Source organism: Platalea leucorodia (assembly GCF_965183815.1).
Source record: "Platalea leucorodia genome assembly, chromosome: 3".
NCBI lineage: Eukaryota > Metazoa > Chordata > Aves > Pelecaniformes > Threskiornithidae > Platalea > Platalea leucorodia.
In genome coordinates, this window is record NC_138825.1 from 20,270,860 (window position 1) to 20,288,458 (window position 17,599).

Sequence of the window (17,599 nt, forward strand, 5' to 3'; positions counted from 1 at the left end):
AACTTTGTTGGAAATGTTAGGATGACACTGATGGTCAAATGACTCCCAACAAATTTGCTCTGTACTGCTGTGTTTGTACTACATATCTATTTGTCTACTGATTCTGGGAATCTTAAATACTCAGATCACCTCAGCAGGCAGCCCAGCCTGGCCCTACAGTTCTTCAAGCTTTAAGTACTACATGGAACAAGCCCCTAAACAGTACCCTACACTCTTAGAGCCCATGGGCTGGTCCAGAGAGATGCTGAGCTCACTTCCCCATGATTTCATGTGCAAAACTGGGATCTCAAGAAATATTTTGTTTGCTGTCTTCTCTACCTGCCTTTCACTAGCTCAGATAACTTTGCCTTTACAACATAAAGCATCATTAATTAAATTATCGTTCCCAGAAAGTTAAAGAAAGGATTTTTCAATTTAAAAGAACAGTAGTTGAGCAAGGTAAATAGAGGAACAAAAAAGGAAAAGAAAACAGAAACTTTGCTAGTTTACCAAACAACATGCTAAGCTTTCCATCAGCTAGGGTCTTTAAATGAGAAACAGATGCTTTTCTGAACAACAAGCTCCAATTCAATCACTAGTCCCTAGTCACCCAGTTAGTTGCAAGAAGAGAAAGGTTTTAACCAGACTGCCATGCAGCAAGGCAGACTAGTCAACAGTAAAGGTCTCCTAGGACCTTAGAAGCTGTGAATGTGTATTCCTGAAGTCAATGAGAGATTTCAAATTCATTTACTAGGGAAAAGGTTTAGAACACAGATGAACAAACTGAGTATAACCACACAATGTAAATCTGCTGTTGGTCATGAGAACATTTTGTCCTGCTTTAAACCAGCGCAGTGAAAACTTGTAATTCACTGTTTATGTAGGACCCAGAGGGTCCCAAAGCTCAAAAAAAATCTTGTCTATTGGCTGGTCCTGTCTGCAATCAAACATCCACAGGCTTTGGAAGAGGTCTGATGTGGCTTCCAGCACAGACCCCCTCTTGACATTCAGGATAGAAATATTGACTCCACATGTGTGAACTAAAATTACATGCTACATATGCACGAGACAGACTCGTCAGCTGAGGAAAACAAAAATTGGCACTTTAGCTTTAAATTGCCTGTGTTGTTTTCCATTCTAGTCTAGGCAGACTATCAAGATAACTTTGTGTTCGTTGTGTGCCAAGCTTTACACCCAGTGAAGTAAACAGGTGCTTAAAATAAACAATCCTGAATGTGAAGTATGCTCAGCTGTTCAGAGGAGACTTTTTCTTGACAACATTGCAGACTGGGCTAATGCAAGAGAGAAGGATTTGCTGCCATGAAAGTCACTATCTTATCAACCACCTCTTATCACGCAGTTTTGTACTATGACAGAATATCAGCAGCCCATTAGCAATGTCAAGCTGTCACGAATTCACACAGCAGTAACCTTTCCCACTGGCCATGCTACCACATTCTTTGCAGCAAATCGACTGGAATATTTAGTCCGGCCTCCAGATGGATGGAACCATATCCTAACTTGCTACCTGCTCTTTCAGCAGCATTGCCCGGGCACTTCCCACCACCCCTTCCATCACATAACCTCTCACGTGCAGAAACGTCCCAACGAACTCCATATTTGTTGCCACAGATCGGATTGCCCCATGAGTCCAATTCTCTCTCTTAAACCTGCATTTGGTGGGGGTGTAACTCAAGCCACTTTGGCAGCACACCCAAAAAGGAAATAGAAAAAAAATGTCACTGGAGGCTCTGGGTAGGACACAACCCAGGAAGCCATCTCCTGTCTGATCAAGTGGAACATGCTCCTTTGCTAGCACTGCCAGTTCCATGAGCCAGCAGGGAAGGACGCCGAGACAGCCTTGACACGTGGAATGAGTTGGTACTGTTGCTAGTATTAATTGTGCCCTGGTGGGGTTTTTTTTAGCCAACAACTGCCAAGATCACACTGTGATAAACGCCTTTACACGTGCGCAAGGTCAGCTCTAAGATACGGCTTTTGTAAACAGGAACCGCAGTTCCATAAAAATTGCTGAAATGCACCAAGGGCAATGCCATTCACAGCATGTTCGTTAGCTCCAGGCCATAGCTAGAACAGACAGCAGATACAAAAGGAACTGGTTGTCTTCTGCTGCTGGCCTTCAGGGTCTAGGTTGCTCTTTCTCCCCTTCTCTGCCTCACCTCACACGCATAAGAGTCCCACAGAACCAGTTCTGTGCAGCTCAGTCTCTTCTCTTTTGCTTTGACTAATACACATTTTTGTATGTTAGCCAAGAGTCTTCTCCACGAAGAAGGGCTTTTCTACTGATTTACACAGAGCAATGCTCCTGTAATACCTGAGCACCAACCAATGCTGAAGCACCGGCTGTAAATGTATATAGGAATTTTTTTATAAATTCTTCATACCTACCATGAATGACATACTAGTTTTGAACCCTAACTGGGTAGAACCCTAACCAGAACTACAATTCTTTCATTAGAGCATACCAGAAAAAGAAAACAAGGCAGTACACTTGGCCTGTATCAGGGTCTGGATTGCCCAGCATATTTATGGCAATCTCCTACCGCAAGACTCAAAAAGTTCCCAGTTCACCCTCTAAAAACTGGGGTTCATAGAGGAGGGATGTGAAGTCACTAAAACCTTCACAGAGCGAGAAGACAAGTTCATGGTACACCACCTGTGCACATCATAGCAGAAAATTCATCAGATGAAATTCACAGATCATCCTGTGTCACTGCTTCACGATCTCAATTACCAGACTCAATTAGCTAGTCTTGGAGCATCAAGTTTTCACCTCCCTCTAGAAAAAATGAATGGCTGGTATGTCAATTAACATTTACATATGAACCATTACTGATCTGTGTGAGCAAAGCTTCAGTTGTCATCCTTCTTTAGAAAACCTCAGAACCAGGGCTGGGTTCTACATCAGTACTACATTCAAGAGCTCTTTGACTAACTTACAATCCATACTAGATAAACTTCATTCTTCACCTGGCTATTGCTACTCAGATAAAACAAAACTTTGATACCAAATGCTCTAGTACCTTGGAAAATTCAAATTCCAATCCAGTTTGGGATCCAAATTCATAACTAAAACACCCTAATTGTAGCAATTATCCACATTTACACTTGATTAAATTAGCACAAAAGATCAACAAAAGCAAAATTGATAGTAATCCTGTGCCAGTCTGTAGGGCAGGACGCAGAGCTTTTTAACTAACTATACAACTAAGAATATTGTGTGATCCCTCAAGGGATTAAGAAATTAAATCTATAGCCCAAACTTAGTGCTGCATGTGATTTACCCCTAAGCAGTGCACATGGAAGGTCCACAAACTCGCAGCTCCACAGCACGCAGTGGATATGCAACCCTCTCCCCTCCCCAAGTCTTCCAGCTGCAAGCATCTTTGGCACAAGTTTCCCTACCCAAGTATCCAGGCAAGGGGAAGGTGCCAGGGCAAGGTTAGCATTGAGCTGAGCTCAGAAACAGAACTAACTCGGTACTCATAGTTCAAAAAAGAGGCAGCCTTGACTTGTTACAAGCTTTTGAAGAGTCAAGGCTGTAATGCTAGCCAGGGGAAGTCCAAACCGAGAAAGGGGGCTCTGGGACAAACTGTTCAAAGGTGTCCAGCGTGTACAAGGACCACCTCACCCTCCTGTGAGACACAGTCACTTCTTAGGTAATTGTCAGCAGTTGATCTAGAAAACAGTATCAGTTAATGGGCTTTGATTTTAAAGAGTTTTCTAGCTTCTTAAATGGAAATGGAATGAAGATTTTATTTCAATCCCTTTCAAAAAAATCAAATGTCAGAATTACTTACTGAACATATGAATTATATATGGATGCTTACATTTGAGTTACATTTTCCAGATCTGTTGTAATTACTGAAATTATTTCTAATAGAAATCCCTGTATTAAGTCAATGCACCTTTATTTAAAAGTAGTTACCTCAGAATTGCAGTGAATTATTGCCAACAAATCTAAAATGTAAAAGGAACATTATATAGTTGCGTTACTCTTTGAATAACTCACAAGGTAAAGTCAAAGAAGAGAAAAAGCCACTTAGCAAAGCAATAAATAGTCTTCACAATTTAACATTTAAAAGTCATGGCAATTGTGCTGGTATTAGAAAACTCAGAGGAGGAAAAAGATTACTAGAAAAACAAATAATCAAGCCACAATCCAGAAGCAAGCCGGACAGAAAGCTGGAATCTTCCTTACCTTTTTACCATTCACAAAGAAAACAAGTTCATCCCCTGTCTCGTTCGGAGCCATCCTGCACACCTTCCAAAATTCACTCAAAGAGGGCCACAGATCACCCTTCCGAGAGCAGCCCTACACCCACCCCACAGCAAAGCGAGCACCAGCGATACGACAAGTAATATGAGTCTGCCTCAAGAATGTTTGACTTTATTTCTACATCAGTGCCCTGTGAAGCCCCATATTATATAAGAGCCAACGAAGAGGCGTGCCAGCTGCGTTTGGTTGGTGCTTCTGCAGCAGTAATGACAGAAAAGGAGCTGGAACGAGCAGTGACCCGCCCCCTTTTATATAGCAATAGATCACAATTCAACTGCATTCCCTTTAGATTATACTGCCAGGCTTGGGGCACTCGGAGTGTGCCACTGCAACGGCTGCCAGGAATTCATCGTATTTTGCAATACAACGCAATCTCCAGGGGAGGGGGGGTGGGGGGTGGTTCTCCCAACTATCCCTCACTGAATATTGACAAGGAAAAGCTCTGCTTCCCTTGCTCTGTGCATAGCCATCCACCTGACATTCACCATGCAGAGGTCTCTAATGAGAGCACCTGCTTATTTAAAAACTCCTCGATACATGCTCATCAGCTAGTAGACTGACTGCAAGACTATTTCAGCATTTTTCCTTAGCATTTTAAAGCTACAGTGTCCTCCACATGCAAGGGCATAATTTAAACAGATATGTATTTGTCCAGATAAAAGCAATTCTAGAGAACTGAAACTCTGATCCAGCACCTCAAAAGAGGTGCTGAGCTAAGACCATAATGTTTTCACTGGGCTCTTAAAGCTTTTGGACTTACCTTTTTTGGCTTAATCCTCACATCCTGGATCTTAGGTGCATGTTGCCAGTGAAACACAGAGGAAAGCCAATTTTTCGAAGAATTTTGTCTTGCATTTCCTTGGCGGTGGTTTCTTCTGGTTTGTCCATTACACAACCATACATTTTGTATTGTTTAAGTCTTCCTGGTTTTTCTCCCGAAGTTGTCACAGAATTGCCCACAGACCCCTAGATACAACATGCGTCGGTTTCACGAACAAAATATCTAAACCCCTAGTTCCAGCTTAAAATTCCTCCACAGGACAGCACGATTCCAAAGTCTTATGGAAGCTTCCTAGCGCTATAGTTAATCCTGTCCGCTCCATTCTCATTTTTGCGATTTTGCTTTCCTTCTTCAGCATACCAGGCTTATTAGTTTCAATTACTTTTTTTGAGTTTCTTAAAATCTGTGGGAAAGCAGTACATCAAAGTCTCCCTCCCAGGAACCTCTCTGAACAATTCACAAAACAACAAAACCTAATTAAATTACCATTTTCAGTAACAGTCTTTCCTTCAATATTTTAGAAATGCCAGAGCGAATACAATACATACAGTATTTTCACCAGCTTTTATCTTCTGACTCATGTATTCTATTGCCCAGCCTACCCCCTAGAAAAGCTATTTTATAACAAGTGTCAAACATTGTCTCAGTGCTTCTTTACAGGCATTCAGTTTGCTGAAAGTATAGTTCACAGCAAACTTGTGCTTAACACCAGCTGCCTTAATCTATATTTGCAGTGAAGTTGTGCATAGCTGAACCAGTGCTGACACCTATTGTCTGGCACCTCCCACTTTGTAGAAGAGTATTAGAAAAACGACACTTTTCTCCAAGAAATCTTCAGCTCTGTTGCTTTATATCTATGTGCAAATTTACATGAGCACTACAGTCACGTAGCAAGCGTCAATCTCAAAATTAGTGTACACAAGCTTAGTACTCGTAAATAGTTTTGTAATATTTTAAATAACAATTATTACTCATAACCACAGGTAACATGTTACAGCAATCTTAAAGCAACTAGCCATTATAGTATTAACACCAAAATCAAACGTGCTTGGTTTCCTAATCTGTGTTTTCCATAATGCACAACGTTGTCTTTAGGCTTAAAGAACACTTGTAATCATGTCATCTCACGTTTAAGGAATCACACATACAAATTTTTGCCAAGCCTTGGTGATAGCCTTATAGTTAAACTATCCCTTTCTGCTAAACCAGTAAACAGCATCATATGATATTCCATCATAATGTTTATTTTTGATCCATCAACCTACTATGTGCGTAATATAAAAATAAAGATAAATACATCCATGATAGTGACCTCTATATGTAGATGGCACAGTAAGATAAAACTTCAGACCTCATCTCAACACTGTCACTGCTCACACAATACCAAATTCATTCATTCTCTCACTACCCTGACGGGAAAATCTATTACTATACGCATTTCACAGGCAGAGAAGCAAGACGCCTAGAACAGGCATTTTCCAAATCCTCTAAATAACTCTGGAGCATGAGAGCTTGTGCTATTTAAGTCCCTTAACCATTTTTAGAACATAAGAACATCTCTATTAGCATAGACTCCCTTAACCGAGCTAAAAATAAAAACTTTGGTCAAACAAACACAAATTGGTTATAAGAAAAGTTATTCTGGCTTGCTGGTCAGTTAAAGTATAGGAGGTTTCACATTTTAGAAATCATCCCTTTGCCCATTCACAACTCAAAGATGGGTACGTTTTAGAAGTTCAAAATTCCCTGCGCTATCACTCACTTATTAAAGAGCTCAGAAAGCAGTTGATATTAGTCAATAATAATAATAATAATTAAAAAAAAGCAGCTAGCTTTTCTCATTCTGACTGGTTAATCCTGCAGATCTGGCTGTTGCAATCATAATGATAATCTGTTCTGCAGATGATCATATGCATAGCTCAATACAGTGAAATTTATGGAAACACCATTCCTGCCTAAGGAGTTTACCGCCAGAATTAGGTAAACGCATGAAAGTACAGCAACAAACCAACGCCTGAAGTAATAATGGAAAAGATTTAAAACAAAGGTGGGAAGGTTCGTTGCTTTGTTCTCATGTTCCTATTATGGGAAATGGGAGGGAAGAAAGTACAGGCAGCTCCGAAGAGGATTCTGCAGAGGGATTTATGAGGAGCAGTTTGGTAAAGCAAGCAGTAACGAAAACAAAGTCCCAAGTCAGTGCTTTAATGCAGTACTCCATATATCAAGCTTCCAGTGTTTTCACATTAACTGTGTGCCTGCTGCCCCTCTCTAATAGCTGGACTACTTCTACAAATTTATAAAGTATCCACGTTGCTAAAACATGCGGACAGCATCTTTCAGCTAAAGTGGAAATGACTTGTTTGCTTTAGATCTGGAGATACCTCTTCTCTTGGCACAGATATCCTTTCTGGGAGCATGCACTGACACTCTTTTCAGGGATCTCAGGAGGTCTCCACCTGCTGAAATTAGGGTCAGCTATAAGGGTATACCAGGTTAGTTAGGGCTTTACACATCATATCCCTGACTTCTTAAAGATTCTTTTTCAGAGCATAAACTACTAGTGGTTGTGTTGCTTTGTTGTGAGTGTTCTTTGTACAAGTTTAAAAACAAACAAACAACCCATACTGTATTGATTACAGACTGTGAATGTGAAGGCAGCATTGCCCAAGGATGTCTGTTCTCCCCTGGCATCCCCTATTGACCACTCTTGAAGACAGGCTCCTGAAATAAGTGGACTTTTTATCTGACTGGATAGGGACATTCACACTTTGTTGGCAAAGTCTCCCAAAACATCCTAAAGAAATGCAATCTTTTCAGGATGCTAATACAGGCAGTAAACTTATTACTTTGCAATAACAAAAAAAATATCCATAAAATTGCCACATGAATACAGAAGTAAGGTATTGCCTATTTTTTCAAAGACATTTCTCAGGGTAAAAAAAAAAAAAAATCATAACTTTCATGCACTTTCTTATGAGGTGCCTAAATTCCTTTCTGATTACAGATATAGGTTTGAAAAAGATCATGATCACAAAGCAAATATAAATTGGATATCCTCACTGAGGTTTGAGTGTGGATACTAGCTCATTATTCATGAATCACTAATCATTCAGTGTTCAGCTTATAATTGTATGAATACCATCTAATTGTATGGATTCATTTCATGAATTATGATCTCTTTACCTGCATTTGAAGATGGGTGGAGTTTAATTATAGCTCTTTTCCTAGTCCTACCACCTGGCTTCCTCTGACAGCAAGAAGAAAAGTTAGTTAGTTCTGCCTTCTGTTGAGAAGTACTGGTTGTCACTAGTCTTCAGAACAATTAGCAAAGCAAGACTTTTTTTTTTTTTCCTCCAATTAATTTGCAGTTTTTCTTTATAACCTAGTTTCAGTGGACCAAACTTAGGATATTTCAGATATCTGACCTGAAAAGCAACTCCTTTTCCAGCAGGCTTTTTAATGTGTTCCTTGTCTTCATCAGCATTGTCTTCAGCAGCAGCTAACTTGACATCTATCAGTTGTGTTTTACTTGCTTCCACGGTATCATGAGAGAGAAACTTCAGACACCTGTCTCGATAATCTAACTCAACAAAATCAGTAAGGTATTTTAATCTTTCTTCTTGGCCTTTCTTTCTATTTGTCTGCCGATATTCTATGAGTATCTTTTGTATTTAGTCATTATAACTCTGTCCCAGGATGCACCAGAAGGAAGCAGGGTCCCCTTGCAGAGACTGGCTGCTGTCTTCATCACAGGTGGAAGCATTGTCTCCAGTGGGTGTTTCAAGGAGGAAGGCAGGGGGCAGCTGCAACAACCACATAGAGCTCTTCATTCTTCTGAACAGCTGCTAAAGCACCTCCTCTCTGGCATCAAATAATACCCTGATATTCCACGATCCCTGAGCAGGCAAGTAGGAGCTTCTGGACCCATCTAAATAAGTAAAAGCTAGTTCCCATACCTAGCTTGCATAGCACATGGCTAGTTTACCACTGCTTTTCTTCATAGGAGACAGCCTCTACACAGAGGTCTGCCTCACTTGTTTTCTTCTGCCCCCATGAAAGTATGGAGGATGAATTTTCTCAGGAGGTCATTAAATCTAGTTTTCTCTTGTCTATACACCAGATGCAGTCTAGCATATGGCTCCTTGTCAAAAATCTGATACCAGCTATATGATGTAAATTTATATTCAATATACTGTCCTAAACCTTTCTGGGCATCTGCACAAGTCTTCTGGCTGCCCTATGTATCGCATTGCTAATCACTTTCTCATTTTAAAATGCAGTATTTTGGTGGACAGTTTGTTCAAAAGACAAGAAATTCTCCACAGCTGCTTCTGCTAACAAAAGAGGCTTCTTGAATCAGCCTGACATTTGACTGTTCTGCCTAGGAAGGATTTGTATGCCAAGAGCTTGCAAGCATTCTACAATTACTTAAGTTTGTCTAAGAAAAAGGATGCCTCTCCTCACAGACCCTGCCTAAACAGACACCTGTACATCTTAGTACCTTGTACCGTAATTTTCTTCTAGCTTCTAACTAGTCTCTACCATTAAAATGGCTGATGGTTGTCAAAAGCAGACTTATCTAGACTGCACAAGTATGGCAAGTCAGTCCCCCAGAGAATTTCAGAAAAGCTTTGTTATCAGTATAATGCAGGAGAGCAGATGCCATCATCACTGGAACAGGCTAGTTGACTCACATTACAGCCATCACGGTCAGCTCGCATCCCCCAGACTGTCTTGATTTCTCCTCAAAACAAACTCATTCTAAATAATTTGTCATTAAGTAATAGTAACAGACAATAAACATCACACAGGAAAGAAAAAGCCCCACTGGAAAATCATGGACAGTGCTGGCTCAAGGGCAATTGCTATAAACTGAGCATGAATCATTTAAGGTGAAAATTAGAAAAGCCATAAAAATTACAGCAATAACTTTGAAGAACACCCTTCCAGGAGAAGCAGTGCATGAAAGAAAGATTAACTGCTTTCAGAATGAACCTTGAACAGCCTACTAACTGGATAACATTATGCATATAGTAGAGAAGTTGAAACTTAAAATTACTTGAAGTCCTGTATTTCCTCTTCAATCCTACCTCCTGTCCAAAAGACAGATTTCTTAAGTCATGTTCCTGATATCCTACAGTCTCAACCTGAAATAAAGACGACTTCATACTCCCAAAGTTATTTTATTAAGATTGGACAGGGAAGAAAGCTGACTGTACATAGAAAGGCTGGAATGATGTACATCTTAAACATGTCTATGAATCCCTGACTACTCAGAAGAGATATTCTTAATTACCTAGATTACTTTCAAACATAAGTACCTCATAGTCAGACTCACTGCTTTCAGTGATAGACTTTATGCTCAAGTATGGAGATTTAAAGGCATTGAACAGAAATCTTGCATCTTCATCACTCCTGAAGGTTTCCAATTCATGAAGAACAAGTTACCTCCACTTTTCAAGAGTTGACTTGGAAACCAGTTAAAAAGAGAAGTTAATGTATTCCTTCCATTACACTTCATCCTATATTTGCATGATGAACTTACAAATCCCAAATATTTCTGATCATTTACCATGATTGCCCTTTGTACCACCTGATGACAAATATGACAAAGTTTTCATCTCCCTTTTGAAATGGAGTGGCTTCCTTTTTTAATAAAACTGGTTTCCCCCCCCACACACACACAGGTATTTTGTATCCTGTATTATTTTATATCTGAATACAAAAGATAGAGCTGATAGTTTTCATGGGTTGGCAGGAGGTTACTTTGCAGAATTCAATCAGACAAAATGATGTTGAGATATTTACCAACAAATGAACTACAGAGCTGTTGCAATAAAATATCCAGCATGACTAATGCAGACACCTAACTAGAGCACAGATATACCTATACTTTCAGGAGAATGCTGCTGATGTATCTTGATGTAAACATGATTAACAACCTTGTTAAATGAAGATGATGAGATGGGCTTTAACCAAACAGCTTAGAAAAATACTTGAGAAAAATTATGAAAGAGTAAGATAAAGATGTGTGTATATAGGAATTCTCAAAGCTGCTTTTCCCAGGACAAGGTAAGTGTGCCCTAATGGTTAACAAGGTTAGGACTGTAGAAATTGATAACAGGCTGCTAGTTGTTTTCTGTTCTGTCTATTACTAGCAATACAGGAATGTCCAACCACACCTCTGTCTGGTTTGTGCTGAGTAAACCCACAGTTTCTTTGCAACGAATTTTCAGTGACCCTTCCAGGAGCTAAATCAGATCTAGACAAAGCATCTCAAGTTTAAGTGATCAGAGTAGCCAAAATTACTCATTTTAATAAAGATGACACAAAAAGCTTTTATTCCCTTGAACAAAGTATAAGCTATTCTATGTAAATAAAAACACAGCAGAGTTGAATCCAGAATTTCAAATCCATCTCCCTTGAAGACTAAGGTGGTTCCAATGCTAAATTGGATTCCATACATAAAAGCTTTGACATTCCTGTCGCAGGAGAGTTGCAGCAGTGGTCCTATAACATTATTGGGTTTATTGCCAAAAATAGAATACTTTCAATAAGAGGGAGAGATTTCAGTTTCTGTGCCACAAAGCTTGCAATCTAAAACAAAAGCCTCTGAAGAAGAAAAAAAAAAATAGGCTAAGAGAGCCCAGAGGAAAGACCTAGTTCTTTCCTTATTATTTTTATGATGGTGATTACTGCAGCAGATAATAGCTTTTAGGAGGAACTAGTGTGGAGCCTGTAACATGCAACCTGCTGCATATTCCATGTCTTACAGAATATTAAGCACAAAAATACAAAGAGAAACCTGTACTGAGAGCCAAAATAACACAAGCACTGACAGGATTCTAGCATCATCGACACCGAGCCATTGATATCAAATACCCAGATCCTAAGGAACTTCAATGGTCATCTGAATTAACCTCTTTTTTTCCATCATCACATCATCCCATATCACAGCTGTGCATGGCAGAAGCAATTTTTTATCAGATCTTTATTTTAGTGGATTTATCTGTTGCACTGGTCAGCTAATATTTGCATGTGTTCATAGATTTTACTTTTTACATTTAATCCCCCTAGTCTGGAAGTTTATTGTCAGCCACTTTTACTGTGACAGTGAACAAAGATCAAGAACAAGGCTCCAGTTTGTTAATCTCTTTGCCAGTTCAGAGCACAGTCAGTCTCTGCTCCACTTCTTCCACTTTAGACAAAGCAGCTACAGACTAGGGGAAGAACCACAATCTAGCAGAACACCCATAAGATCAAGGAGTGGCAGCCAATTAGATCTGAATCTGAATTCTCTCAGTGCCAGGAGGCACACAAGGCGCGAACATCGTTCTTCCACTTCGATCGGTCCACGGCTGCGTGCTCTGGAGCCAAGGGCCACAGCGCAGTCTTCCGTCGGTTTCCCCCTCAGGACACGACCGATCCAGCTCCATCTCCTCCTCCTCACTTCGTTACCGATTTTCTCCATCTCCGCCATTTCTGATGCTTGTCGTTTCTGCAAATTTTTTTTTTTTTTTTTTGTCCGGGAGGAGGCAGTTGGCCTCCTGCCCAACCCCCATGACTTGGAGGGCCAGTGGTTTTTCTGTCAGGGTGGCCTTCCCTTAGGCTGCGTTCGTTCACGGCACCTTCTTCAATTTTATCCGGTGCACCCTCCAGAGAGGGATCCCCTATCCACCACCCAGGGGACGTGCCTTCTAGCCGTGCAGCCCCAGCCGAAGGAGCCAATTAGATACATGATGATTATTAGTTTAGAAACAGCAAAAAGTGATGGTAGACAGGCTTTCACTAGACTCTGTTCTGGAAGCTACATTTTATCCTTTGAAGGCAGGGTCTATTTCTTATACTTGCCTATTCCTTTGAGATGCAGACCTTAACCAAGCTGGCCTTCAAACCCCCACTTTGATCCATCTATTGGTGTCATGCATTGAGTAGTCTCCACTTTTCTATGAGCAGAACCAATATCTGGACAAAAAAAGACATTCAGTTATTTTATATCTACCTTTTAGATTATTTAAAGTGCACAAAACCATCCTTAAAAGGAACATTCTTAGAAAACCAGACCTTTTTCAGACTTTTTTTTTTTATACATCACACTTCTCATTTCTATGTGGATAAAAAAGCTGGTTTCAGTTTGTCCTCTTACAGAAGAAATTATTGCAGTACAGAAAAGTTAGATGGCCTGACCAAACAGCAATGAAGCCAGGGTGAAATTTTCAAAAGTACTCAGTGCTGAGCTCCTTTCTCACTACACTCAGTGGGAGAGAAGTTAAATAAACATCAAATGCTTTCTGAATAATTCTGCCTAGTGAGAAACCACCCACTGTTTTCACTGAGACCAGAATCTGAACCCAGAACCTATACCCTGTTGACTGAAAAATAACATGTACATATCTTTGCTTTGTTTACAGTTCCCAGCACTGACGCCCCAGCAAAAGGATGCAAAGTCAAAGTAAGATCAATTAAAACCAAGGTAAACACACTAGACTGTTTTCCCACATTGACCTGAAAGGCATGAAAGAAACATAAGCTTGAAGAACAATGCAAGTACTACTAATATTCCTGGAAGGATTTTGTTTTGTTTTCTGGAATAAGAAACAACTATGAAGTATCTTATTCCATAATGCATGATCCAGTGAATTTCCAAGAACAGGAGAGTTTAGAGAGTTCAGAGCATATTCTGTTATCACAACTCCCAGATGTCCATTGTATCTTATTTGGATAAAGATCTGTAGTGAGTACAGCCACTCAAGTAATGTTGCAGTCTCCTAAGATATAAACTGAATGGTTTTATTTACAGTTATTCACATCTCTTCCTTGTATCTCAGGAAAATCTCTTTAGCACAAGAAATGCTTTTTACATTAAAACCACTAATAAAAAAACACATATAGATAAAATTGAGTACCACCAGTTTTGGGGCACCATTGACGACATCATTGATTTTGAGATATTTTTCCCACGCTTCAAGTTTCTCAGGTCTCCTAACCTGACCAGTGTTCATCTCAGCATTTCTTGTAAGAAAAACATAATTGTCCCTGATCCCTCACCTACACTGACGTCAGAGGAAGTCTGGATGGAGAAAGATGACACAATGTTCAGGATAAACTAAAGGAAAAAAAAAAATTTAAGAACTTTCACGGTCAGGGTCTGCTGATCTGTGAAAGCCTGACTCAGCAGCGACTTAGCAAAAGGCAGGCCCCTATTGGATGAGGAGAGGGAGCGGATCCCAGAGCTGGTCAGCTGGAGAGGTCAGCGGCGGGACCACGGGGAAGGTCAAGGGCCTGGCAGACAGTACTTGGGCCCTGTGCCCAGCAAGGGCAGTCAGGGATGGCCAGCGGGGCACCAGCAGGGTAATTCTCTTGCCTGCCCTGTTCTGGTCACTCCACAGCCCTCAGCAGGACTCCAGCAGTGGGATATGGCTTACTGTCCACTGATGGCAGCTCCTCCAGGCTCAGACTTCGTGGAGACCAGCTTAAATGCAGCCAACCCTCTCATAAGCAGACATTAAAAGAAGGAAGAGGACCTGCAAAAAAAAAAATCAGACATCCAAATGCTCATATAAATAATGGTGAGCAAGTATATATGTTATATTAAGCCTTCGCGGATCTCCCTGCCCTTATTGCAGTCTGTGGCATGCCATCTAGGGGCTGTTCTTTACAACTTGAGATGGTCTCTTAGCTGAACAGTCCAGGAGCACCCGCTATTTCTAGAAGGGCCATGAGAGACATGTAAATAACATAACCACCAAAAGCTGAAAAGCCAGTAGCTAGAGAAAGGGAAGAGTAGAGACACTTTTAAAGCAATTTTAAAAAAATTACAAGAACAGGAAAATTAAGGTGACAAATATGATACATTTGTTTCTCTGGAAAAAAGATCTCTAAATTTCATCTATCAGGTAAAAAGTCTTCTGGCCCTACCCGAACTCACAAGGCACAGTAGGATGGCTTCTTATCAGATTCAACTTCTCCTGCATTGCACAGGACACTTCAACAGCTGCCCTGACAAGCTATAAATAATTAACTTAATCCACGTTGTGCAAGCCACAGGGCAAGAGATTACAAAATCCATTTATGCAATTGAGATGTTACATTGGGACACCCAAAATACACTTCAGCAAGCTGATTGTCCTCTTCTAGTTTTTATACTAGAAAACATTGGGGAAAAAACAGACATAGCGTAAATTAAATTTGATTTAAAATATGGAACTCCTAGGCTGGAAGAAAAGAAAAATATTTTAAAAAATACTCATTGAGATTCTGTCATATAGCATTACTAATGTTGAACTTCAATAAAGAACACAAAAATAGTTGTTTATTCTATTTATTCCATTGTAAAAACTGAAAGGGATCTGAAATCCGGCAATCAAGATAAACAATCCATCTAATTTTTTTTCCTTCCCCCTTTCAGTTTATGTTCTGGCAAGGAGATGACAGTTTTGCTGCAGGCTTTTTATTTTTAAAAAGTCTTCACAAATCATTCCAGTAAATTTTTCTTGATGTATTGATAATGCAAGCTTCTGCAAGCGTTCTACATGATGCAAAAAGTTTCCAAACAATTGTGACTGACTAATTACAGTTATGCATACTACTCAGTCATTTAAATATCATCATACAATTGATAGCATTCATTTTCTTGCCTGGAGAAGGCAAACTCTTGTCACTATTGCTTGGTGAGACTTTAACCCTCTCCACTGCCTCCCAATGAAAAAATCAAGACCAAATCCAGCATTTTTGTTGTAGCCTTTCAACATAGAGGATGTCTCAAGATCACTGCACGCTCCAGAATTATTAAACTGCTGATCTGTTTTTCCCACATCTCACACACTATTTTAAATAAGCATCTTTAAGTTACAAAAGTGAGAGTCATCAGAATGAAGAGCTGGTTGCCGAGTTACAGCAATGCATTGGAACTTCCTTTCCTCAAGGGAAAGGAGAAATCACTCCAGATGACACCATCTTTAATAGGGCAAAAACCCTACTTGGAAAAGCACAAGCAGCCAACATTCTCAGAATGCTCTGATGAAGAGGTACCAAGCGAGTTATGATGTAAAAACAGGTCCAGAGCTTTTTTCCACTGAGATGTCAGAGAACACTGATGTCATATTTTGTATTTTAAGAGTCTTCTGCTAGGTCTCGGGCAGCACGGCATTCAGCCTGGGCTGAGTAGTTCCACAAGAGAGAAACTGATCTTACAGGGCTCTTGGAGCCAGGCGGTCTTGCACTCCACCAGGTTCAATGTACTCAAGTTCAACAGGGGACTGTCTTCACAAATACGCCCACAGACTAAGTCCAGCAGGGGTCACAGTGTTCACGCAATCAGACATCTCATCTGTGATTACGACTACGTATTTGGAGTTTCCCATCCAGCTCCACAGAACTTCCAGGTGCAAGAAAGGAAAGGCTGGAACAGATGGATCTTAACGTTTCCTTCTTGTCATTCCTCATCTCCTTCAGCTTTTAGTCTTACTCCTCCATAATCACGCCTTAAGACCACAACTCTTAGCCCCTTCCACTGAGAGTATTTACTCAGAACCTACTTTATCTTTGATTCATCCACAACTGTGAGTTCAAAAGTTCCTTCAAAGTTTCCAGACAGAATAATCATAAATATGCTTCAACAGTGATTCCCCTAGAGAAGTTTCTTGAATGGATCCCACTACAATATCTATCCCTAAATCTTGCGGATCTCCACTGATTATCATGAATTCCTGAAAATCCAGGTTGATTCAGGACACACGCCATGTGGTTCAGTCTCTCCAGACCACGTCTGCTACTTGCTGGCCTGCAGAATCACACTCCTCAGCAGACCACTGCTGCCTCAAGTTCTGAGCATGCTGTCAGAAGAAAGTTGATTACCTTTCTGATCCAGGTTGTTTGTCTGGAAGGGTGATGATATATTTCCCTTCCCTACATTTGCCTACTCAGTTGTCTACTTCTGCTCTGCAGCTTACTGAGTCAAGGCTGGCTTACTGCTGCCTTCATACAGCCTTCCTGACATATTGCTTGAATGCCTTTCATTTAATTTATCCTTCTCCTGGGCTGTGTTTCATAAGGACCATGCTAAAAAAAGCAATGTCTTCTATTTCACTTTTTCAGAACTTGTGCTCACTAAGGTGTAGTAGGAGTTGTTTTGCTGGTGCATCTTATTGTTCACACTTCATCACCAGAAATTTCTTTCCCATTTCAATTACTGCTGGGGATCCTTAAGGCCATTTAAAAGAAGCTAAAACCTGCCCAGATAAGCTAAAACCACATTGCAAGCAAGTGTATCTCAGGCATTCAGGTCTGTTGTGGACAGACAGAAAGTCTACATTGTTCTAAAAACAAGATTGACTGCAGAAGCAGCTATTTGATTGGCACATTTAAATAACAAATAGTAGAAACTTGAGTATCAATATCTGAGTAATCAGATATATACTTTTAATATCTTATCCAGACATCCGATTCTGCTGTTTTCTCTCCCTCCTGTACCTATGAGGCTGAGCTCCCTTTAGTGAATGTTTCACAACTCCACTCACCAGAATTACCCTCTATTCTTT

At 40.3% G+C, this 17,599-nt stretch overlaps 1 protein-coding gene across 2 annotated transcripts in view; it reads right to left on the reverse strand.

Annotated features, from left to right (window-relative positions):
• Positions 1 to 4,255, reverse strand: part of XDH (xanthine dehydrogenase) — a gene marked incomplete at its 5' end in the record, with an annotated part of 50,536 nt that extends 46,281 nt beyond the window's left edge. For both annotated transcript variants that reach the window (XM_082305556.1, XM_082305555.1), the window contains one exon: positions 4,202 to 4,255. In XM_082305556.1, the coding sequence (XP_082161682.1) occupies positions 4,202 to 4,255 (54 nt within the window). The remainder of the gene's footprint in view (positions 1 to 4,201) is intronic.
• Positions 4,256 to 17,599: the final 13,344 nt, after the last annotated feature.